We start from the raw sequence: 22,867 nt of genomic DNA, 5'->3' as shown, positions 1-22,867 counted from the left end.
AGACAGAAATCTTCATACTCTGATGACGGAGGCAGTATGACCTCTGAAACGTTGGTAAACATCGACCAGACTACACAGCGCAACAACCCAGAAGACAGAAATCTTCATACTCTGATGACGGAGGCAGTATGACCTCTGAAACGTTGGTAAACATCGACCAGACTACACAGCGCAACAACCCAGAAGACAGAAATCTTCAGACAGATTGTCAGTGTGGAGATGTGAAGAACTAGGCCCCTGCTATATTTTACTCTGAAAGATTTCCCCTAGTTGAATGTTGTCTCCCTCCTGCAGTGTGTCCATGACGTCAGACTTTTGGAGGGCTACAGGATCATATATTACTGTAATTTGTTTATTTGTTGATAAATAGAAAATATTCTTTATTGTGGAACTTGCCATTAACCTTAAATTTGTATCTACGTAACTCTGTATAACAATGATTTCACGTATTATTTTGCACAGATGGAGAAGGGCCCGTGCATTATGGTGTGTGCTCTAACTACCTCCGAGACGCAAATGAAGGAGATGACATCAATTTGTTTGTCAGGAGGTAAGTGTACAGACAAAGCAAAGAAACATTGACTTAGTGTGACATATCAATGAAAGAGAGATTCATGGATTATTTTATGTTATTTACAAAGAAGTTCAGTTTTTTTAAATTTTAAGTTCTAATAAAACCACAATTTCTGTGCTCTGTATAAAAAAATGTGTCTAATAATTTGTGTTTCCCCACTAAGTAGCCAAACATATGAGTTTCTTGTCAGCTGTAATTCTTCATAATCAGAAGGTCCAAGGTTTTATTCTTGCCTTGGTGCCTGCATAACCTAAAAGTTTTCATGGTTTTTCTAAGTCTTTCCAGTAAAATTCTGGAGTAGTATTTTATAGCAGACTGTAAGCACTTTCTTATTCCAGGTCATCATTCAAAATTATCCCCCGTTCAAAGCTTTATAACTTACGTAACCGAGAAAAATACATCAAACAATCTAAGAAACATGAAACTCATCAAGTACAAGTAACAACGGCATCATCCGTAATAACGACAAAAGTAAAAGTAGGAACTTTTGGACTTATGTTCTAGTGCCCCGAGTTTTTATCTGCCGTCTGACGTAAGTCGACCAGTGATCATGGTGGGACCAGGAACGGGCATAGCACCATTCAGGGGCTTCTGGCAGCATCGCATGGCTCAGCTTCATGCCGAAGCAGGTGATGTCATAGCAACATGATCACTGTTTGATGTGCAGTCATTTAATAATAATTATATGTAATTGTATTTTTATCATCATTGTGTTGTTATTCTATGTGGCCACAGCGACTTAACACAAAGGAAAACCTAGCCAAGTTAAAGATTTAAAAATAACATGATTGATATTGCTCACATTCACAATAAAACATATTCAGTGACTATTAAAACTAGATTAGCTTTATTATGATGCAGATACAAGTAATCCTTTTCTATCCAATTGTGGGTGGTTGTTTTTACACTGTCAGTTTTTCTATTTTATTTCAGTTTTGGTTTTGTCTGTCCAGGTTTCGCACCATGTGGACATTGTTACACGAGCAATATTCTTATTTGATGCTTCATCAAAATATCAAATACTGAAACTTGTATTCAAAAAGTTAAACAGCAGCTCAAAGTTGTAATGACTCCGTACTTAACATAAATGAAATTTTGATGTATTATACGCACAACTGAGATGACAAAGTGTAGGTTAAGAAATATTAAATGTTTTATTATAGCAATGTCTCTTCTGTCATTTGTTCGTGTCCTTTTACGTGATGGGCTTTTGTTTCACTCTTTCAGGTGGACGAGCTTTTGGCAAAATGTGGCTATTTTTTGGCTGTCGACAGCGTGCCCTGGATTTGTATTGTGAGGAGAAATCAGCAATGGTGGAAGATGGAATTCTGGATAAGGTGTTCCTTGCTCTATCTCGAGAACCGACAATCCCAAAGGTAACGTAATTTGTAAATAGATAGGCCTAAGTCAGTATGGTACATACCCTTTTATAACCTATATGTTTTAGTTCTTGGACATTTTCAATTTTCAAACACATGTAATTAGTACCAAAATTCCCTGAGGTGAAATGACCAAAATATGTGTTGCCTGTTGGAAACTTAAAGAATTAGTTAGAATAACGTGTCTTTACGTGAAGGAACCAGTTCTTTAATTTTGCTTATATAAATGCAGCAGCATTTATATAAGCTTGATGATTCTGTGTGACATAAATTAAAATGAAAGCACAGGAGAGTACAAAAAATCATAAAATGGTGCGTTATTAAACATACATAACAAACGCAAGAAATAAGCCGTGTTAGAGAGAGCCTTGGAAAATTATGGATTCTTGTTTCTATAAAAAAAATGTTCAGAGGTCTTACGTAATGGCATATTTTTCCAAAACAGCACATTATAAAAAAGATGTTAAATACAAGAGAAAGTTCCTCTTGGAAAGAGAATGCCAGGAAGTTACCACTTTAATTATTTTAGCAGTTTAGCACGTGAGATGTCCAGAAATCTTGGTGTCACAGAAGAAATGTTAAATACAGTTTTGAATATTATGGAAGGAATGATGTAGAATAGAAAAGCATATATATTTTTGATCCTCCAGTAACAAACAAAAGATAGCCCATGTTACTCACGTATCTTTACAAACGTTCTCTTAGACATACGTTCAAGATCTAATCCGTAAGGAGGCAGCTGCAGTATACAAGAAAGTGGTGATTGAAGGTGGTCACTTCTATGTGTGTGGAGACTGCACGATGGCTGAACACGTGTACCAGATGCTGAAGCTAATCATTCAAGAGCATGGTGGGATGCTGGACTCCGAAGTGGAGAGCTACATGCTCACGTTAAGGGTAATATGTCTATTTAATATCTATTTATAAAATATTTTCACATCGGTTTCAGAGTACCATATGAAAGGGTTTATGGGTTGTATTCTAGGATGAAAATCGCTACCATGAAGATATCTTTGGCATTACACTGCGTACTGCAGAAGTTCACAACCGTTCGAGAGAATCGGCAAGGATTCGAATGGCCTCCCAGCCATAGATACTAACACAGGTCTTCCAGTCAAGCTGACACCAATCACAAGACTTTGTATAAGAACTCGACATTCTATCTATAGGTGATATTCTCTGAGAAGACTGCTGTCAGATTTTCATAACCAGTGCCAACTTCAATGATAAGACTCTTGTTGTACATTTTTAATGTAATTTCTTGCTTGTAGCCGCGAGTGTATGAATTACCTTGTACTTATTATATTTAAGTTAGCTTTACAGCTTGGTAATGTGATGTTTTTCACAGGTGAAGATTTCTGTCTTCTGGGTTGTCGCGCTGTCTAGTCTGGTCGATGTTAACCAAATATTCATCGCCCTGATGACGGAGGCAGTATGACCTCTGAAACGTTGGTTAACATCGACCAGACTGCACAGCGCAACAACCCAGAAGACAGAAATCTTCATACTCACCGCTGTGAAAACCTAAAATCTTACATTTTTCACAGGTGTTTATCATTATTTTTATATGTAACATAATAAAATCTATGGCTTATGTTTCAGCAGTGCAGCTGAAAAAATATTTATTATAGGACTCTAATATGAAGGGTTACAATGCACTTAATTTTCACATTGATGATATCACTGCAGATATATAATAATAACAATATTAAATATTTAGCTAATTTTTACCTGGAAGGATTAAAAGAAATCTTCTTTTTCATCTAACCAGGATATTTTCTTAGAAATGATATAATGGCGTAGGAAATTATAAAAGTATTACACACATGCACAAAAGCTGTCATATATGAACATTTATTTAACTTGGGCAGTCCTATATCTGCTTATAGTGTTGTTTGCTGTGATCTTATTTTATACTTAATTTCTTACAACTATCTACTTATGTACTTTATGAACAAAACACCAGTGAAATATGCTGTGACCACAACATAAAGTGCAGTTTTAAGGGCTTGTAGGTTATTATTTACGTCACGTCCTGGAAAACATATTGCTCTACGTCAGTGGCCCAGCATTCAAGGTTTTGTTCATAGGTACACATTTTATGGGACCATTCTTCTCTGCCGAGAAAACAGTGACTGGAATCATATCTAGAAATGTGTGAACTGTTCCTGATACCCAAGCTGCAGTAAAACAACGAAGTAACAGTCATCTTGTTCCAACAGCACTGCACTTTACTGCATTATTTCTGCAGCGTCATATAAGTGCCACATAATTTTCGGAAGCTGCACTGAGCACCTGCGAACAAATGCTTGAGATAAACCCGTGCCGTGGAGCAGTTTGTTTTCCTGTGTTGGACCTGAGTGAAAAGTCTTTTCAGTTGTACTTTAATTTGTTGTCACTCTGTATATAATGTATACAAAAAAAAAAATATTAATCCAGTTCCTTATATGAAATTACATATTTAAGCAAGTACAATAATTACAAGTTGTTTATTAGTAACTTGTAAGTATTATTTTTCTCTGTGATATCTGGTGTTTTATGCAGGTCGTATAAGGGTCAATAAAGAATGTAGCAATTAAAGTAACAGCAACGTCAAAGTATGAACATACTTCTAATATTTATTATTAAGCATTCCATTTGAACAAAAATGTAATATCTGATATGGTACTTCATGTTGTTAAATGATAATGAAGATTTTTATGGAAAATTTGTCAGCACATTCCAGTTTTGGTCAAAATCATACAGTGATGATGGGATAATCTATGTGCATTTTGGAGCTCTGAAGTGGCTAGGTGAGGAATATCCCCTGCTAGATAATTTTCTGACCAGTGGCAGGGTATATTCTGGTTATTTGCAAATGCATACATATACTAATTTGCTTTCCTGGATCACACGCAATCATTGGAGAAGCAAGTGTATTAGATCTCTGAATGTTTGCTAATGTGCAGTCAAGTTTAGTGTGCATCAAAATAATTGAATATTTGGTTCTAGCATTCAAATATTAAAAGAAAATGACTTACTAGTTTTGTATCTGAAGTTATACACTTAAAAATAAGTTCTCATTATTAAAACCACCAGGCTTATGCTTGAAGAAGGGGAAATAAATATAAATGCTATTCCTCTCAAAATATTTATTATGAATTAATGTGCTCTATTTGATATGAGAAACTATTTCTTCATTGTAAAAATTACTCTCATTATTGTAACAAAAGATTGTATAAAAATCTATAGTTGTGTTATGTATCGTCTACTGTTACTTGGAGCAAGTTTTTGGCTGTTCTGCCATCTCCAAGGTAATCACGACGTTATGTCTACATCATGTTGGTGCATGATTTTCAGTCAGCATGAAGGAAAGCGCGCAGGAAGTCAAAGTATATTGTCAATTCAAAACTTTGACATCAGGTATTTTGCATAACATTGTCTGATATGGAAAGAAGTTACAAGAGAAGTGCTACAATAAAGGAACTCATGTAATATTAGAACAAATTTTTATTTGAGAATTTTTACAGCTTTTTCCATTTCTTCTGTTCATAGACTGTGACAGTTTTTTAAAAAATTAACTCTTGAGACTTGTGTTCTTATTAGGCATACTATTACTTCTGGAGCCAAATTAGTGTGTAATTCCTGCAGTTTCTTTTTTCAGTATTATTCAGTTTTTTAAAATGAAATTTTATTTTTTGAAACAATTATTATGGCATTTTTATATATTCTCTATTTACTGTAAGTAATAAACCTTTTAGATGAGTAGAAACACTTGCCCCTTGACATAAAATGTACCTGGTATGATACATGTTTTTAAAATTCAAAAGAATTGGAACAAAGGATTTCTAAAGCTGGATACTTTGCTGTATACTTGCATCCTATAACTCCCACATGATACCTAACCTCCACTTCCTCCGTAATAGATACATATTTCACTAACTTTTGCAGCAAGAATTTTCCTTCTTCATGGGGGGTGTAGCTTGATATATTTCATATTTTATATTTATAATTTTATTGCTTTGTTACAAAATTGTTCACATATCTCATTTGGGTGTAAGTGATGTGGAATTAAATGATGTTTGTAACTTGTTTATGGCTTCTGTACTTATCTCATTAACATAATATTTTTGTACAAAATAATGATGAAAAGCAAAAGACTAAGTCACTTTCATGATCATGTACTGATCCAACCCCTCCAGCCCCACAGTTGATGAGCAGCTTCAGTTTCATGAAGACTAGGGTGGGTGCCTGACATTTGCAATATGATCATATCCTGATATTTTGTGCATCCCCCTTCTCATGAATCCTCTGGCACCTCAAGTATCTCCATCAAGGTACATAACAGGATTTCATAATAGCCGCCTGGCTTCATGAAGTGTTTAGCCAAGTGACAAAAATCTTATTACAACTGAGGCCTCACAAAAGCTTCCTTCTGACACTTTCAGATGTCAAAAACGTAATTTGATCAATGATTTTGTAACTTTAAAGTGAAGAGAGACGAACGTGTTCTCTCCATAATGCGTAATTTGAACGAAGGGCGTTTTGTTTTATTGCTAGGAACATATGAGAATTATATGTTGGTCAACCTTCTACACGTGTTGGTGAGGCCAATTTTGCTATTTTATGACCGAAGCCGGCATATAGTTATTGGTAGTAAGAAAGAAGCATAGAAACTGATCTTTCGTTGCAAAAAGCTGTAGTTAATATTCATTACTATGTAAGGGGGGCAAAGTATATACATGTTTCGTATACTGGTTGGTAGTTTCTTACTACAGATTCAATATGTGTTGGTAGTGATGGCTCAGCTGTTAATTGCCTAGTTCCAATATGGCACAAGTGTTTGTGTTGAATTTGCCACAAATAAATTACTTGTAATAGTGGTTAAACATAAGATATGATGTGCGAGTTTTTGTGTTGTAGATGTGTTTTATTTATGTATTACATCTCTAATTAACTTTATTAATAAAGTATTTCGCTAGACAGGCTTATCTGTCAAAAGAAAGGTAGGCGAATTAACAGTTAGTTTTTACGAGTTAGGGTATTTTATTTAGTAAAATGTCTTGCCATGGCTGAAATTGTTATCTTTTCCATGTTGTGGCACCTCTTTTAAGTTAGTTTATTTTATCTAGTAACATATTTACCATGTCAGCACTTAATAGAAGACTACAGATTAATTCAAAGGCTTTCGTGGTTCAGAACACAGTAAGTCACTTAACTAAAACCCATTAATATTAGACTGGTTGACTGGTCAGTGTAGCAGTTTATCACAGTTCGGGCAATGAATTGCTAATGAAGGCTGGTATGGGCAAAAGACAGTTTCAACCAGGACTGAGTTAGTTCTCATATGTATCCATAACCATAATGTTCTTAAGATGGAGTAAATTTTGTTTTCAGATAATTGGTTGAAGATGGCTATGGATCCATTTGATTTTCCTCCTGAGCTCTGTAGCAGACCACTTGCTTTGATTGGTCTGACAGGCCTTGATACATTAAACAACGCTGTTCATAGAACAATTTGGGATGCATTCAGCAGTAACAGGAGGCAGTACAGGGCTCCAGTTCAATTTAAACTCCTTGATCCAGCTCATGAATTTCCACCCATGAAACCAAAGGTTTGTTTTGTAGAATTGTTTTATTCACTGGATTAAATTGTACAGGTAAATGGTTGAGAGGTGGTGATGGGGGCGAGGTCATCATGATGTATAATAGAGTTTGAGGTTTTCACAGTGGTGAGTCTGAACATGTCTGTCTTCTGGGTTGTTGGTAGTCTACCAGACTACATGGCGCAACAGCCCAGAAGACAGCCATCTTCATGTAATATAGACCTCTGATTTGTGTACTGCTTGTAATTCTATAGTCAAATGTTTGGAGGACTATGAAAATCAAATTATCACTGCTTTAAAATACTTCTAGGAATTTTGATACTGAAGAGTTATTTGTAAAGCAAGATGAACCAGTGTTTCTGTCTTTTACCTAGTGACATGGAAGAACCTCTGAAGCAGAGTTTTTTATTTTAAGTGACATCTATATTTGGGTCTACACAACATCACAACCCAAAAGAACATATTTTATCCACTGTGAGAACTTCATATCTCACAAGAATTGCACTGTTATTTATTTCAAGTAATTATTTCAAAACTGTAATGGACATTCTTACATTTTAGAGAACTTCTTATGATTGGTACATACCAAAAGGTATTCTTAAACGAAATTGGATGAATAAACATTTGAATGAAATGCCAGCAGTCGTAGTAATATTCTATGAATTGGACTGGGATGATCCTTTCTGGAATGAGAAGAGCATTGAATGCTCATCCAGAGTGCAGTCTGTACGGTGAGTAGATCACAGTGAATTTCAGATATAGCGGAGAAGCAATGTGGTGTTTTGCAGCTATAACCTTCATGTGCCAAACACTATGCTCGGTAATTACCAAAAGGGAGTTTGCTATACTAGAATTAAGCTATTCAATAATATTCCCTCTATTATACTCAATTCATCAGAACTCCTTTAGCTATCCTTTTCAGGATTTCTGACACTGCTCCCAAGACAAAACTATGTCCACTTTGTTTCTCTCTGTCAGGTAGTCCCCTGCTTCCGATACATGTCAGAGTTGCAGGGTTAGATTCTGGAAGGGAACAACAAAATAATGGACACAGACACGAGATGCATTTATAAGAGGATAGAGGCAATTGGATAATATATTTTTATAATGTAACCTGCTCTTGTGTCAAATGTCAGTGAATGATAATATTATGTATACAGTTCTTCCAAGTTTGAACTACAGTTCTAAACTTGAGGTATTGTATTAACTTTGGGGTTAATAGGTAATATAAAATGAAATGAAGTACTGAATTTTTTTTAAAAAAAATACAGGGCAGCGCTGGAGGGTCGGAGCACTCGTATTGCAGTGATTCTTGTCCAGCAGACTGCTCCGCTGCCAACAGGGGAAGACATGCTAGCAGCAGAAAGGGCTGCAGCATTGTGCACCAGCTGTGAACTAAATTCAAAGTCACTCTTTGTTCTTCCACACGGAGATCATTTACAAGGTTACACACACAGGTACTGATGGCTGCGCTTTTATACTTCGGATCTGTTTTATTGGTTGAATGCTAGTGCAGCTCATTAATGGGACTGTATTTTTGTTGTTGTTATTGTTGATACAAAACTTCTGACCAGTAGTCCATAATTTTAAAATTACAGGAATATCTGCAGCATACGGCAATAAAAAGGAGAACCACAGTAAACAGTCTAATCAAAAATTTCTTCATGTCTAGTCTCCCACAATAGTAGAGACAAAAGGGTCTACATTTTCTCTGTGTTTTATTAGATCTTGTATTTTTCAGGTTAGAGAATGCTTTTTATGATTTGGCTCAAAATTATTACCACCACGAGTCTCGGAACATCAAGGCTCATCGAGACCATCTCAATAAGACGACACACCAGTATCTCTTTGTGCGGCATTTATTTAAAATTGGCTTCCTCAATGAGCTGAAGCAAGATGGACATACTGCTCTCAAGTATGGGCTGTTTTATCGATTGATTTTCGTCAGAATATAAGAGTGTGAAACCTAGTCTCTCATGTTAAGGGAAAAATACACATTTCTGAGGGTGTTTGAGAACAGAGTTCTTAGGAGAATATTTGTACCTATTGGATACTGGGAACGACCCGTTCTTCAAATGCCTCAGCACTGCGGGTCCCAACTTTTCATTGGCTTGATCTATGGACATTTGGTAGGACTCCTTGGACGAGGGATCGGCCATTGTACCTAAGAGGGATAAAATGTTAAGAGACTTAAGAAAATTGCATTATGAGGAGCTTCATAATTTCAACTCCTTACCAAACATGTCAAGGAAGATGAAATGGGTAGCATGCATGAGAGAGATGAGAAGTAGGAACAGAGTTTTGGTTGAAAAGCTGGAAGGGAAGAGACAATTCAGAAGACCTAGGCATAGATGAAAGTTTAATAGTAAAATGGATCTTAGGGAAATAACGTTGGAGGGTGTGGATTAGATTCATTGGCTCAGGATAGTGACCGGTCACAGGCTGTTGTGAACACGGTAATGATCCTTCAGGTTCCATAAAAGGCGAGGAATTTCTTGACCAGCTGATTATGCTTATTACCTTCTCAAGAAGAACTCTTTTCCATGGAAGAAGTCAATCAATCAGTGGAATTCTGGCTATTTTGTATAGCAGTGTTCCCCAACGCGGTGCCCGCGGGCGCCAAGGCTTTTTTTCGGGTGCCCACGTTATTACAGAAAGAGGTTATACTGAATAATGAAGGCCGTTCAACCATGAACATTATAAAATCAAAGCACAGATCTCGACTTACTGACACCCATCTTGACGATCGTTTGCGAGCAGCATCATCCTACACTCCCAAATTTGAAAAACTGGCCCATGAAATGCAGTGCCAAACATCACACTAACTTCCCACTTGAGTAATAATAATTGTACTTATAAAAGTACGTATTTTTTATTGCGTGGTTTCTTGTATCATTAAACGTTGTGTTGTTTTGTGTATTATTTGGTGTCCATATCTTATTTGCCCAGAGAAAAGAAAATTTGGCTTTGTTAATTGGTTGGTGCCCGCCACGATCTCATAAACTCTCAAATGTGCCCGTAGGCACAAAAAGGTTGGGGACCTCTGGTGTATAGCATAGCTTTTTCTCATAAACAAAAAGGACTACCTTTGATATCAGCCAAGTGCTAGGTCAGTGATGAGGTCTCTAACTTCGGATCATATAATGTCTAATTTATATTTTGTTATATTGACATTGGATAGACATTACTGTCAGGAATGTAAGAAACTGTTGGTTTGTCCTTTTCCAGGAATTACACTCAGGCGTACAATAATGTATTAGAGTTGCGTTTGGTGGATACCAATGCTCTGGAAGTAAAAACAGTAGCTGGATTTATAAACTATAAGCTCTGCAAGCTGATGTTTCAGTTAAGTCTTCCTCGTGATGCTATCGCTCAGTTCCGTAGACACACTGACCTTTTCAAAAACAGGATTGGACCAAAAAATTTGGTCTTTGAACATCATGCGTGGATGTCAAAACAGTAAGTATGCATGACTGTATTTTGAATCGTACGCATGTGGCAAATAGAACACTGTCACTGTTGTATAGTGGCATTTGTAATATTAAAAATTTGAAGACTTTACATAAATGTTAGTCCAGACATGAATGAGTCTTCCTTTTCTAAGAAAAGTTTTTCTCAAAACACTTAATTTCTTGTAATCCGTATCACTTTGGTGGGAGGGGTTGATCTGCTTTAGTCCTGCCTTATTCTTTTTCTTAATATATTTCAATATACCGAGAATTATGAGCATAAATTAGCATCAAGATTATCATAATGATGTGTAAATTATTTTATGAGACTTGTCAAGTCTTTTATTTTACAAAACTACTGTACTTGTTTCATCAATTTGTAGGCTTTATGTTGTTTCCATTGCACCTGATGTCATTGCTGTGTGGTGTGTGGCAGGAATATACTTCTGTAATTTGTTAATATCTTTTAGGTTTTGTGTATTTGGTGATATTTTTGATGAAGCAATTAGACAAGGTTTACCTGCCCTGCAAACACAACACCCAGGATTCTACTATCAACAAGCAGCTCAGCACGCTGCAGACAGAAAGGAGGCTTGTTTGGAACTCTGCAAGGTAATACATTGTATTTTATTTATCGCAATTCCTGTGCAGTTGATAGTTGCTTGTTAATATAGAATGGAATTTGAGTTGAAGATCAATCACATTTTCTGCAATGTGAATTTTATTTGTTATTTGTGGAATTTCAATCATTAATTGATGTAGTGAAAACTAATTCTACTATACATTTTTTCAAGCAGGACTGTCTGTCACTTTGATGGTACACTGGAGGTTTAAATGGCTTTGAAGATTGTGTTGTGGGAGGTCACATGTGGCGACTTTCTTAAATATATTAAAAAACTATGAATGATGGCAGAATAGTGTAGCCACCGAAGGACAGTGTTGTGAGGTTTCTTAGGTTAACTGGATTTTAGATATGGCTACTGTTCCAGGAATGTTAAGCTACTGTAGTGTATAATTTTATATAAGAAGTCCTTTGAAAAATATTTTGTAATTGAAGTGTGCTGGAATGATATTTTAACAATTTAAAAGGCATTTATAATCACCATGTATGTAATTTCTGATCACATTCAGAGAAAATGGATACCTCCTCCATGGTGGAAGTCATATGCTCTGTATGATGGAATTTTTTTCCCAACATACAACAAAGAATTACGAAGTCATGAGTACCGTCATGAATTACAGTTTATTCTTGTTGACTCGAAAGGCTGTGAACGTGTATCCAGAACCTGATCCGTTGATTGGCATGGAGCACCTGGAGTTCTATGGCCAGAGAGCGTGGCGCCCAGGAAAATTAAGTGCTGAACCCCCCGATCCAGACAAAGAAAAGCTTGGTATCGTAGCTCTGCAGTACCAGGAGAAACATCTTGTGAATCATTCGGTGAGTGAGGTGCCATTTCAGAGGAAGGAAATAGCTTTTTGTAAGTAGTAACTTTGGTAAATATTAACTTCTGTTTACAAAACTGAAATAAAATTAATTTTATTTCCTAGTGCAAGTCTCTGGGAAGGCTGAGTAGTCATTTTGACTGCACTCTTATTTCTAGGATACTGTAGATTAAACGTGTACCAGTTTGTAATAATGGAACCACTTTTCCCTTTTTAAGCGTTTAGTTTCCTGCTCTTAAAAGAAGTTTACCAGCAGTCTTTGTTTTAGTTGAGAATTAGGAAATAGTTTCGTGTTAAAATTGTGTGAAGAATTATCATCTACTTTAAGTTCTCCTTCGGTCAATCCAGAGTATAAATCATTGGCTGCACTTTAGTGGTAAAATATTTTTGTGTGTTACAAGGTTTTTGATTTGATTGTGGCAACACCATGTTGGATATATTCCCCCCACATTTTTGTTTATTCATTTTCAGATGATTATTATTGGTTTACTTGGAAGTGCAATTACACAGTTCAAAACATACCATTGCCCACGCATGAGGAGGCATCTTGGTGAGTGTCCTTTTATTTATAATGTGAGTATGTGTTTTCCAAGAAAAAACTGAAAAATTTAACAGCATTTTTCTTTTCAGTGGTGCAGATGGCCGAAGAGTATTACAGTTCACGGGATTATGGCAAGGCATTGACGTGAGTAGATGGTCTTACATCTGTGTCTGGTTATGTTGCGTGTGCATTTCAGATGTGTTATTTCATATCAATGCAGATATAGAACCTTTTGATAGGCCATGACTGCTTCCTTCCACATTCTGTCCAATTCATAATTCACAACATTTCCATTCAGCAATGTATAACGGTTGAAAAATCTTCGAATCATGTAGTCACCCAGTCAGTGAAAACAAAATTACATTTGATGTTTATCTCATTAAACATGTACCAAATTAAAAAAAGTTTAGATAAAGTGAGAAGTAAAGTTTCCTATCTAACATACTTTTTGGGTTCAAAGCCCTGATTTTGAGATGTGAATTGTGTGGGGGGCTTACTGTCATTCTGCCTCTGGTTCACATAGGCTTAGTCTACGTATTTTTAAATTATAATTATCAGTTTTTCAGGATTTTATGGAGGAAATATAAACTGTGGTATTGAGGTCCATTGCTTAACTGCAGGTTGTTGACACACATGTTGTGGGACTACCGCTGTGAAAAGTGGTGGCGATTGATTACCAACATACTGACGCTGGCGCTCAACTGTGCTTACCTTTCTGCCAGCATTCACGATTACGTAGTTCTTTCATTGGAGGCCCTCGGCACTTCATCACAATTCCCATTTGATCAGAAGACACGAATATTCAACAATTTCATGAAGGTATTGAAGGTACGTTCTCTTTGCTAACATACTAAATGGGATGAAACTGATAAAGTTAATGGAGATGGTACGTAGATACACAGAACATTTGTTAAAGTCGAGGTATTATAATGGATTGTAGGGAAAGAGGTTCTGTGGTCATTTAATGGATTGATGTAGATTAGAGTAAGCTATGATAATGGGCTTCTATGGTGATAATGATGATGTTGTTCATTAACAAAGGAAATCTCTTGAATATCTGAATATTTTAATTCCTTAGAACAATGCATGTGCTAATTGATAGCATGGAAGGGTCACTGTGTCAGTGATGTAGCCATAGGATAACGTGAGTATTTTTCAGAAAACGGCACCGGATCCAGAACCAGATGTGCATGAAGACGAAATGAAGCATGCAAGAGACCTGTGGATTACTGCTGTTAATGCAGAACCCCTGGAAATTGCTGTAGATATGAGCAATATCACAGCGTGTGTCGAAAGTAAAGCTAGGTTTACCCAGCCACAGTATAAGGCAGATCAGTATGTGGAGATTGAAGTGTTCATCAGGTATTCCACCACGAACTTTATTGAAATATCAGCAATGTAAGAATTACGATTTAGTATAAGAATCAGTACGAGAAACATTGTAAAATGTTATAAATAATAGTAAAATATATTTTGTTCACTTTTTGACTTGCTGGTTTCAAAAGCGGCGTTATTCTGAACCGGCGCAAATTGAGGTTTACCGGTAATTATACATCTTGTAGCCTCATCACATAAATGAAGTTGAAGGAAAGTGGGTATCATAAAGTTTTCATCAGAAATTCTTGTTGTAAGTATGCCACATTCTGTAATAACAAAAAGTAATCTTAATTTTACCTAAAATTTGCTATTGTTTCATGAACTTTGACACTACATTTATTTGCTGTTAACACAGAAGCAGCTGCCCCCATCCGTTACAGTTCAGTCGGCTGTCAGTGACAGTGAACAACCCTAACTACAGTTCTGAGTTTGCTGTGTGTGAAAGCAGTTCCCAGGAAGCCCATGCCTCAGGCAATCCTCTTTTGTTATTCCGCTGCAACGAAGTGCGAAGTTACGTGTGCCGATTCCTGCCAGATGTGCAGGATGTTGGTAAGGAGATCCAGATTGGATCCATTCTGCTACATCTGGGTTCAGACAAGGAGCGGAGTGCCATCCTGCGGTTCAACGGAACTGGGGCAGAGACAGCAACAAGTGATGGAATGTGTCCAGAGTTACAGCATTTCAGGTAAAATTCACCCCCTATTTTGAGTGCCATAACACTCTGATGTTCTGTACCATAGTTTCTAGTGATACAGAAATTTCTGTTGTCTAATTTCAATGCTTTTAATATTGCTCCAAGAACTTAAGTCCAGAAATATGTTTCTCATGATCTGGAAGTTAATAGTAAAATATCTGTATTGTTATTAGTTTATATCTTTTCGCTGTAATTTCAGCACTTTTAGAGGGTTAATATTGTTAGTACGGTCACCCTCAGTGGACTAGTGGTTAGTGTGTTTGCCACTGGACCCAAGGTTCACGGGCTCAAACCTGGCCGAGGTCGATTAATTTTTAAGGGTGACAAAAATCCTTAGCACAACTTCTTTCGAAGGGGAGGTAAAGCCGGCAGTCCCGTATTGTACATTTATCGCATGCGAAAGAACCTTACGAGCATGAACGAGATGTTTCGTAATAAAATTCAGCGGCCATTTCTCACCCGAGTCTCTCCTGATTCACTTCTAGATGGCTCTAGCAGACAAATCAGGATTGAGTAGAAATTGTGCAGTCACTCACTACTCATAAATACACACTTCAAAGGCAAAGAGACCACCCACATGGGAGGAGGCCAAGGCTCGGCTTTGGGCTGTTGCTCCATATAGTCAATATTATTAGCACTGTGTAATTTTATTTGTGTTTTTGTGAATGAAGAAGAGAAGTCAGGACTTGTACATTTATAAAAACACAGTATTTGTGAGATAATATCCATTAAATAGAAAAGCTGACTTCTCATATTTATTTTGTATGTATGTGAAAAACCCCATATTTGTGATTTGCAATGCTTTTTTCCGATCAAGCTGTATGTGTGAAAATCAATGGTTAGGTATTGGAACCGTATTAGCATTATATTTTACAGGCAATCACCACAGAACATGCCAGACTTTGATAATGTACGGCCACTTTCAACTACTGAGATTATTTCACGAGATTCAAAACTGAAGTTGGACATATTACACGCCTTCCCTGCTCTTCTCGGTGAATGGTACCCAATCAGAATTACCTTGGAAAATGAAGAGAATCACAAAATTACAGGGGTTTCTGCAAATATTGTCCTGCAGACAAGTGGAGATGAACCCAACATTGAGCAATCCAGTAAGCTTTCTTATCAGGTTTCTTTTCTTCTGCTAGGGAACAGAGGACAGCTGCATTTGTGATTATGAATCAGACACGTTTCCAATGTGTTCTCCTGTTTTCAAGTCTCATTCAATACATGTACATAGAGCTGTGGTGTTACAGTCTGATAATTAAAGGCAAATGAATTAGTGCTTGGTCTTACGGAAACATATATTAATATAAATTGTTAGATGTAATTTAGAAACTACCTTTAGAGGGTAATAATAAATAAACTATGGAACCTCAGTACCAACTGTGTTCTGTTTAAGCACAACTGTGTGAAGATCTGACTGCAGAATCAATGCCAGTTCCCGTGATACTGTCTGTGGGTGATCTGGAGAAAGACTCGAGCACAGAGAAATGTTTCTATCTGCGTGCCCATCGTGTTGGAAATCGTAACATTGCTGTCAAGGTTAGATGATTAGAACTAGCTCATGGTTTTGCTTTGATTCTAGTAATATTAAATTTTGGGTTTATCTTGGAGAGAATTTAGTTGTGCTTAGTATAAGTAGATATAGAAGATGGATAAGAAAGTAAGGAAAGGAGAGTTTCAAAGGATCTGATATATGATATTATTTATACTGAATTTATATTAGTCTTCCCTCAGAGTTCATGCATGTATATTAATGATGATGGTCTTTTGAGTTTTGATGCTTTTGTATTCAGGTAGGTGTCAACATTTTGGAGAAACATACAGTCTTCATTATCAGGGCTGAAGTGGTGATCCTAGGAAGTGGAGGGTTTTATATAGAGCAGAGGAAGGAAAGGTTGAGGGAATGGGCCAGTCAGAGATGAGGAATGAGTGAAAATAGTTCAGACTATTTCATCCTCACTGCTGTGAAAACCTCAGATCTCACACAGTGATGTGTATTGTTCACAATGTGGATGACATGTTTGTTTCATTTATGTACCATGTTATCGTCGTGATCTCCTCCCTGCCTTCATGTTAAGTTTAATGAGTAACTTTTGTTTTAGGTGACTTATACGATGATCATAAAGAGAGATTCTGAGAGAGTGGAGAATTCATGTGTGAAGGAGGAAATGATCAATGTGCCTGTTGTGAAACCATTTGACATCACAGCGAAGTTCTTCTCGCTCAGGTTTGAACCTATTGCAAAGACATTTGCAAAGGAGCCTTTCATTGTCATGCCTTATGTGAACTGCGCTTCTCCATGTCCACTGATTATTGAGGATTCTTCAGTTGAACTGGTTAGTTTAGTATAGTTTTAAGTTTTTACAGTAGTGTATTGAGTCTTCTGGGCCAGTAAAATTTACTTTAGGGAAAATGTAACTAGTTTTAAGTCAAACTTCAGAAGCGAAATTCATAACGTGATATTTTTGTGTCATGTAGTCACAGCAGGTGTGCTCTGTGGATGCCAAACTTGAGTCACAGCTTCAATCTCTGCGCCTCAAGAATGGGGAAACAGGGGCGGAGGCTTTCTGTGTCTCCGTCAGTGAACCGAGTGACCAGCCTGTGGCCCTTGGGATCTACACACTCAAATGGAAGAGGTACATTAGGCACAGAAATTGAGCAAAATTCTCACGTTTCAATATGTGCATTATAACTACTAGCTGAAGTTAAAATTAATTTTGTAAAAAAATGCTTATTGTGAAATTAACTGGTGTATAGCGGGGTTAAAGATGGAGACATTATGCTTCTCTAAAATGTTGGCATCTACTGGAAAGTTTACAGGGTGCCAAAACCCAAAAGAATAGCATCATCTTGGCTTCATTTTGTTTGAATTGATATGCAAACACAAAATAACATATACTTGAGCACGGATGGTTCGTGTCTCATAAGTAAAGTACGTTGATACTAACTTGAAGTTCACAATTTGTTCTCCTGTCTGTTAACATGCCATTTGTTCTCACTTTATTGATAACATTCTGAATTCTGTTTCTGTGGAGAAGTAAAACCCCAGAAAACTTTTACCTGAATTTTTTCTGACACTAGGCTTACAAAGAAATACAAAAACTTACCCATGTCTAATATAATGTGGATTCTGTACAACATTGCCACAGCACAGCCACCGTATATTCTCATGGTTTTCTTGTCATGGTGTAAGTGTAATGAAATCTAAAAAATTGTAAAAAAAATTACTGCATTCAATGTAAAATTTGTTTGGTTTTCTTTATTATTAATATTGATGATGATGATGTTTGTTTGCAATCAGGGAAGGAAGCAACGGACTGGTGACCAGTAGCAGTGTTACAATGCCAACAGTGCGTGTAGAAAGTGCACCACTATATGTGGAAATGATCCTTCCGGCACATGGCTGGGTGCGCACGCCAATGGCTGTATCCTACCACATCCATAATTATACTACTCGTCTGCTACAGTTGGAACTCAGCATGGAAGCAAGTGATGCATTCATGTTTGCAGGGCATAAGCAGGTACATCTAAGAATTTTGTTCAGTCGATGGAAAGATTACTGTATTTAATGTAATATTTGAGGTTTTCACAGCAGTGAGTATGAAGATTTCTGTCTTCTGGGTTGTTGCGCTGTGTAGTCTGGTCGATGCTAACCAACGCTTCAGAGGTCATACTACCTCCGTCATCAGGGCGATGAGTATGAAGATTTCTGTCTTCTCGGTTGTTGCGCTGTGTAGTCTGGTCGATGTTAACCAACTTTTCAGAGGTCATATTGCCTCCATCTTGATGACAGAGGCAGTATGACCTCTAAAACGTTGGTTAACATTGACCAGATTACACAGCGCAACAACCCAGAAGACTGAAATCTTCTTACTGTATTTTAATTACATTTTCTCTGTGATAGTTTTGTCGTATATAAGTAGTAAATAGGAAGGACCTCACACGTTTCCATATCATCCCTAGGATAGTACAAAGTGGTGCCTTTCTGTTCTGAGGAAGATTGCTGATATTCCTTCAGAAACAAAGCCGTTAAAAGTCCCAGAACTATTCTGGGCACTATTTAAAGGGAAAAATCCTAGTGTATGTGCTGGTGATATAACTGGCAATTCCATCAAGTTACCTCAACCATCTTACTTTTTATGTGTGCGATTTGAAGTTATAAATTAATTTTACATGTAAAATGATTTTTGTCTGGATGACTGGAAGTTTGGGAGGGGGCAGGGGTGAAAAGTGGATGTAGACATACCAGTAGATAGAATTTAATTTTCTGCAGCCCATGAATTCAAAATGTTTTAAAATCTACAACTGCATATCTTACTTCAGTTAGTCCACAAGATGGACTATAATCTTTATTCTCTGCTGTGTAGGCTGATTGAGCGTATGTTGTGTGTTACAGCTGAAGTTGCGCATCTTACCAGAATCAGTCCACAAGATGGATTACAATCTGTATCCGCTTCTGTCTGGACTAGTTGCTCTGCCACGGTTGAGGCTCACCATTTCTGATGAAATTGATATGCCCATCAGGCAGCCTCAGCTGACCGAGTTGCTGGACCGATCATTACCATCACATGTATTTGTTATGGTAAGTACGTCGGTTGTTATCGTGTATGTTTCTGTTGTCACGTTCATTCTCAGTGTCATATTTCCAGTGCAAGAACTGGAAGGAACATTGAACTTTACCATTATACGGAAGGAATATTAACCGCTTTATAATAATGTACACTAGAAAATATAATTTTTGGATGCCTTAACTAACCTTTAAAAAAAATCCAAATATTTTAACAGAACTATTTTCTGTATGGTAAAAGAGTATCAAGCTTTTCATGAACTTACATTGATCCATCCAATTGTGAATGATAGGACAGAATGGAAAAAACTCGTCGAACAAGCTAAGACCCACATAGGGTTATAATGCTACAAGAAGAAGACATTGATCCATCCATGCTATTTCAAACCTTTATGTTGAACTGCAGCATTTGTAACATTCCTCTGCTTCGTAGAATTGAGAGTGAATCGTGACGTGCACACCTGTCCCTTCATAATGAGTGTGTCTTACTAGAAACTTAATTAAAAATTTATACTAAAAAATTTGCACATACGGTATGAGTTGAGAACCATACATTTATCAAAAATTAAATATATGAGTTTCTGTATGCCGGATTTGTTTTTCTTCTCTTTTGGTATTCACAAGTAAATGAGTTCTCTGAAACGTCTTTACTTATGATGCTAATATTTTCTCTTTGCTTTGCAGCCTCAAGGTAAGGGAAATCCAGTTGCCATCAAGGTTGTGTCATGAAGAGTATAGGTAAGCACAATCTCACATAGATATTGGTATAATACACTTATAAGATTGAAATTTTCTGTAACTTCTTTCTCGTCTAAAATGAAAACTTTTGTATAAAACAATTTTCCAAGTTTTGAACATAATACTCTCTTGAAAACGTGTTGGTTTGTCAACCATTCATAACTGAATATTTGTTTTCCAATGGGCCAAATGTAATGAGCAATTAATTTGTTCGATCACGCATTCAAAAATTAAACTCGTTTGGGTGATTTTCTGGTAGTTCAAGCTTAGAAATTGAACCAAAGAATAAAGAACATTTTCAATAAAAATAGACATTTCAGTCTTCCAAACCTTAATTCATTTATAGTTCGACTTCCGTGAGTTGGCTTTTTGAAGGCTCAGAGAGAATTTAGTTGAAGAATTGATTAACTATTTGGTGAAGATGTGGAGCTTTTTGATGATTTGTATTTAGAAGAAGATGCAGTTGAACTCTGAGATGGAGATGTTCAGTTTTGTTAAAACATCTACACAAGGAACATTCAACAAGTGCTGCTAGGTAGCTCAGTGCAGATGATTCAATTCTTTCCCCTTCGTTGGAAATTATCAATGATGTAATATGGCCTGGTATAGATGATGGACACCAGCGATAAAAACAAAATTATAAATAAGCTGATATTTCTGTAAAATATGTATTAATGAAAAATCAAAGTGTAAAACATTTCGTATTTACTGTTTGACTAGACAAGGTCTAAATCACTTTGGTATTATCATATTAGTGAAAGCACTAATAAAAGTATGGATCTATTCAGATTGTCAAATAACCATCGTTATTAAGAACCTCAAAATATATGTTTTTGCTGTCTAGATTCTTTTCAGGATCATTTGTTTACTAGCCATGTTTTCCCTCGTGTCAGGATCACACATTATTTGTAGAACTGAAGGAAAACTAGAGGAGAGTGTTGTTTTGAACAAAATCATGCAAAATTTTCATTATTTTCTTCACATGTAGGTTGTTACATCAACGTTCCTTCTTAGCAGTGTGGAAGACATGGCCATATCACTTGTTGGAGTAGCGGAATCACATGACATTTAGGACACTGATCTGTACAAGTGAATTATTGTCTGTAACTTAAAATGTGCATATTTACTGGCAATATTGGAAGCTTTTCAGCACTGTCTTGACTTATTCTACATCAGTACCACATCTGGTTTTGATATAGACCTACACATGTATATTAATAATAATAATTTTGGTTCCTTGGTCTTTCATTGTTTATATACTTTCATATTTTGATTTTTGGCATTGTTTTTTTCCTCATACTTCATTAACATGCTGTCTGTTGAGCAGTCGTCGTCATTCTCCGATTTTTTTATATATTTGCTCCGTGAATTGCTTATGCATACTAAAGGAAAAAAGGTATGAATCCAGATACCATCATCAGAAAGATGTCTAGGAAATTTAATCCACCATTATTAGCCTGCACAAAAGAAATAATATTTTACATTATGTAACATCAGTGTTCATTCTTAGCTGAGGCTACATACTAGGTTCTTAATCCTGTGTAGATCTGTAATTATTTATGACAGTTGTACATTATGATTGACATATTAACTTTACATCCTATAGCCCCCTCCCCCGCCCGCATAGGTTTTGAATTAAGCGAACGGAGGTAGAGCCCATAGTCTAAGCTACTTGAATAAAATAACACTAGGCCTTTAGTTTTGTTAATGAATTGAAAAAATATGTATTTTAATGAGATCACTGGACTTAATAGTATCTACAAACATACAATAAGTAATAAACATTACAAACACAGGTCATGCAGAGATTAATTAAAACACTCGTAACTCATTACATGTCATGCAGGTACACAGGCTATATAAACAACAAAACAAAGACAAAAATCATATTTAAAATGACCATATACTTCATGCTAGTCCACATTATTCCGTCACTTCCCGCATCTTCAACAGATAACAGTTTTTCTGGTTTATGACTATCTGCTTCAGGTGTATTAGAAAGCTTTACAAAGTCTGTGCTGGTTAGGGTAATTTCTGTGAACAGAGCTGGTGAAAGCGTGTGACCATTGGTCAATCCTACCATTTTCTGGGTGGCTGTATAGTGCACCGTTGATGCTTCATCAGGTGGATTTGTGGGAAGTAGAACTTGATCACTTACCACCGTTGCCTTTCGTACCACTGGCGGCATGTTTACATCGAGCCAGGTCGGAGTTAAGTGTTTTTCCAATCTCTTTTGGGGAACTGTGAATTTAATTGTTTGTGGCTCATATCCTGTTGCTTGAACCTGCGAGAAGTCAGATTTCAACCATTTTCATCAATTCATAGCCTTCAAGATATTCTCAAGAATACTTAACTTTTTTTTAAATTTTAATACTAGAACTGGTAGCTGTGGCATAGAATATACAGTTGTGCCAAAAATAACATTGATTTTTAGTGAATATGAATTGTTCTGTTAAATGTATTTCTACACAAATAATCAATTATGAATCAAAGACTACGCTATATGTGATACTT

At 36.5% G+C, this 22,867-nt stretch overlaps 3 protein-coding genes across 23 annotated transcripts in view; 2 read left to right on the top strand and 1 right to left on the bottom strand.

The window, feature by feature from the left end:
- Nos (Nitric oxide synthase) overlaps window positions 1-6,024 on the top strand; it is a 101,991-nt gene extending 95,967 nt beyond the window's left edge. For all 8 annotated transcript variants that reach the window (XM_087349061.1, XM_087349058.1, XM_087349057.1 and 5 more), the window contains 5 exons: window positions 463-550; window positions 1,079-1,203; window positions 1,802-1,950; window positions 2,659-2,850; window positions 2,939-6,024. In XM_087349061.1, the coding sequence (XP_087205187.1) occupies window positions 463-550; window positions 1,079-1,203; window positions 1,802-1,950; window positions 2,659-2,850; window positions 2,939-3,046 (662 nt within the window). In that variant the 3' untranslated portion in view covers window positions 3,047-6,024. The remainder of the gene's footprint in view (window positions 1-462; window positions 551-1,078; window positions 1,204-1,801; window positions 1,951-2,658; window positions 2,851-2,938) is intronic.
- A 381-nt stretch (window positions 6,025-6,405) lies between these two features.
- The window catches only part of gry (trafficking protein particle complex subunit 11 gry), a 20,426-nt gene continuing 3,964 nt past the window's right edge, over window positions 6,406-22,867 (top strand). For 2 of the 9 annotated variants that reach the window (XM_087349056.1, XM_022060306.2), the window contains exons 1-20: window positions 6,523-6,585; window positions 7,330-7,547; window positions 8,100-8,269; window positions 8,810-8,995; window positions 9,280-9,453; window positions 10,767-10,997; window positions 11,458-11,599; window positions 12,252-12,425; window positions 12,902-12,980; window positions 13,061-13,115; window positions 13,592-13,799; window positions 14,131-14,333; window positions 14,704-15,033; window positions 15,919-16,154; window positions 16,445-16,587; window positions 17,151-17,384; window positions 17,527-17,684; window positions 18,350-18,569; window positions 19,445-19,630; window positions 20,300-20,353. In XM_087349056.1, coding sequence (XP_087205182.1) covers window positions 7,344-7,547; window positions 8,100-8,269; window positions 8,810-8,995; window positions 9,280-9,453; window positions 10,767-10,997; window positions 11,458-11,599; window positions 12,252-12,425; window positions 12,902-12,980; window positions 13,061-13,115; window positions 13,592-13,799; window positions 14,131-14,333; window positions 14,704-15,033; window positions 15,919-16,154; window positions 16,445-16,587; window positions 17,151-17,384; window positions 17,527-17,684; window positions 18,350-18,569; window positions 19,445-19,630; window positions 20,300-20,344 — 3,378 coding nt within the window. In that variant the 5' untranslated portion in view covers window positions 6,523-6,585; window positions 7,330-7,343 and the 3' untranslated portion in view covers window positions 20,345-20,353. Of the gene's footprint in view, window positions 6,653-6,680; window positions 6,939-7,017; window positions 7,138-7,329; window positions 7,548-8,099; window positions 8,270-8,809; window positions 8,996-9,279; window positions 9,454-10,766; window positions 10,998-11,457; window positions 11,600-12,251; window positions 12,426-12,901; window positions 12,981-13,060; window positions 13,116-13,591; window positions 13,800-14,130; window positions 14,334-14,703; window positions 15,034-15,918; window positions 16,155-16,444; window positions 16,588-17,150; window positions 17,385-17,526; window positions 17,685-18,349; window positions 18,570-19,444; window positions 19,631-20,299; window positions 20,354-20,699; window positions 21,597-22,867 lie in introns of those variants that run through there. The other 7 variants (XM_022060310.2, XM_022060307.2, XM_022060304.2 and 4 more) reach the window with 7 other exon arrangements.
- The window catches only part of LOC110828034 (carboxypeptidase D), a 13,166-nt gene continuing 9,590 nt past the window's right edge, over window positions 19,292-22,867 (bottom strand). For 4 of the 6 annotated variants that reach the window (XM_022060317.2, XM_022060318.2, XM_022060319.2 and 1 more), the window contains one exon: window positions 21,770-22,637. In XM_022060317.2, coding sequence (XP_021916009.1) covers window positions 22,209-22,637 — 429 coding nt within the window. In that variant the 3' untranslated portion in view covers window positions 21,770-22,208. Of the gene's footprint in view, window positions 19,706-21,005; window positions 22,638-22,867 lie in introns of those variants that run through there. The other 2 variants (XM_022060321.2, XM_022060322.2) reach the window with 2 other exon arrangements.

This window comes from Zootermopsis nevadensis, unplaced genomic scaffold, assembly GCF_977971745.1.
Source record: "Zootermopsis nevadensis isolate Lab colony 2312 unplaced genomic scaffold, Znev_1.0 Znev_ptg000015l, whole genome shotgun sequence".
Lineage (NCBI taxonomy): Eukaryota > Metazoa > Arthropoda > Insecta > Blattodea > Termopsidae > Zootermopsis > Zootermopsis nevadensis.
Note: the sequence above shows the minus strand (reverse complement) of the source record. Positions and strands in the feature narration are given on the sequence as shown.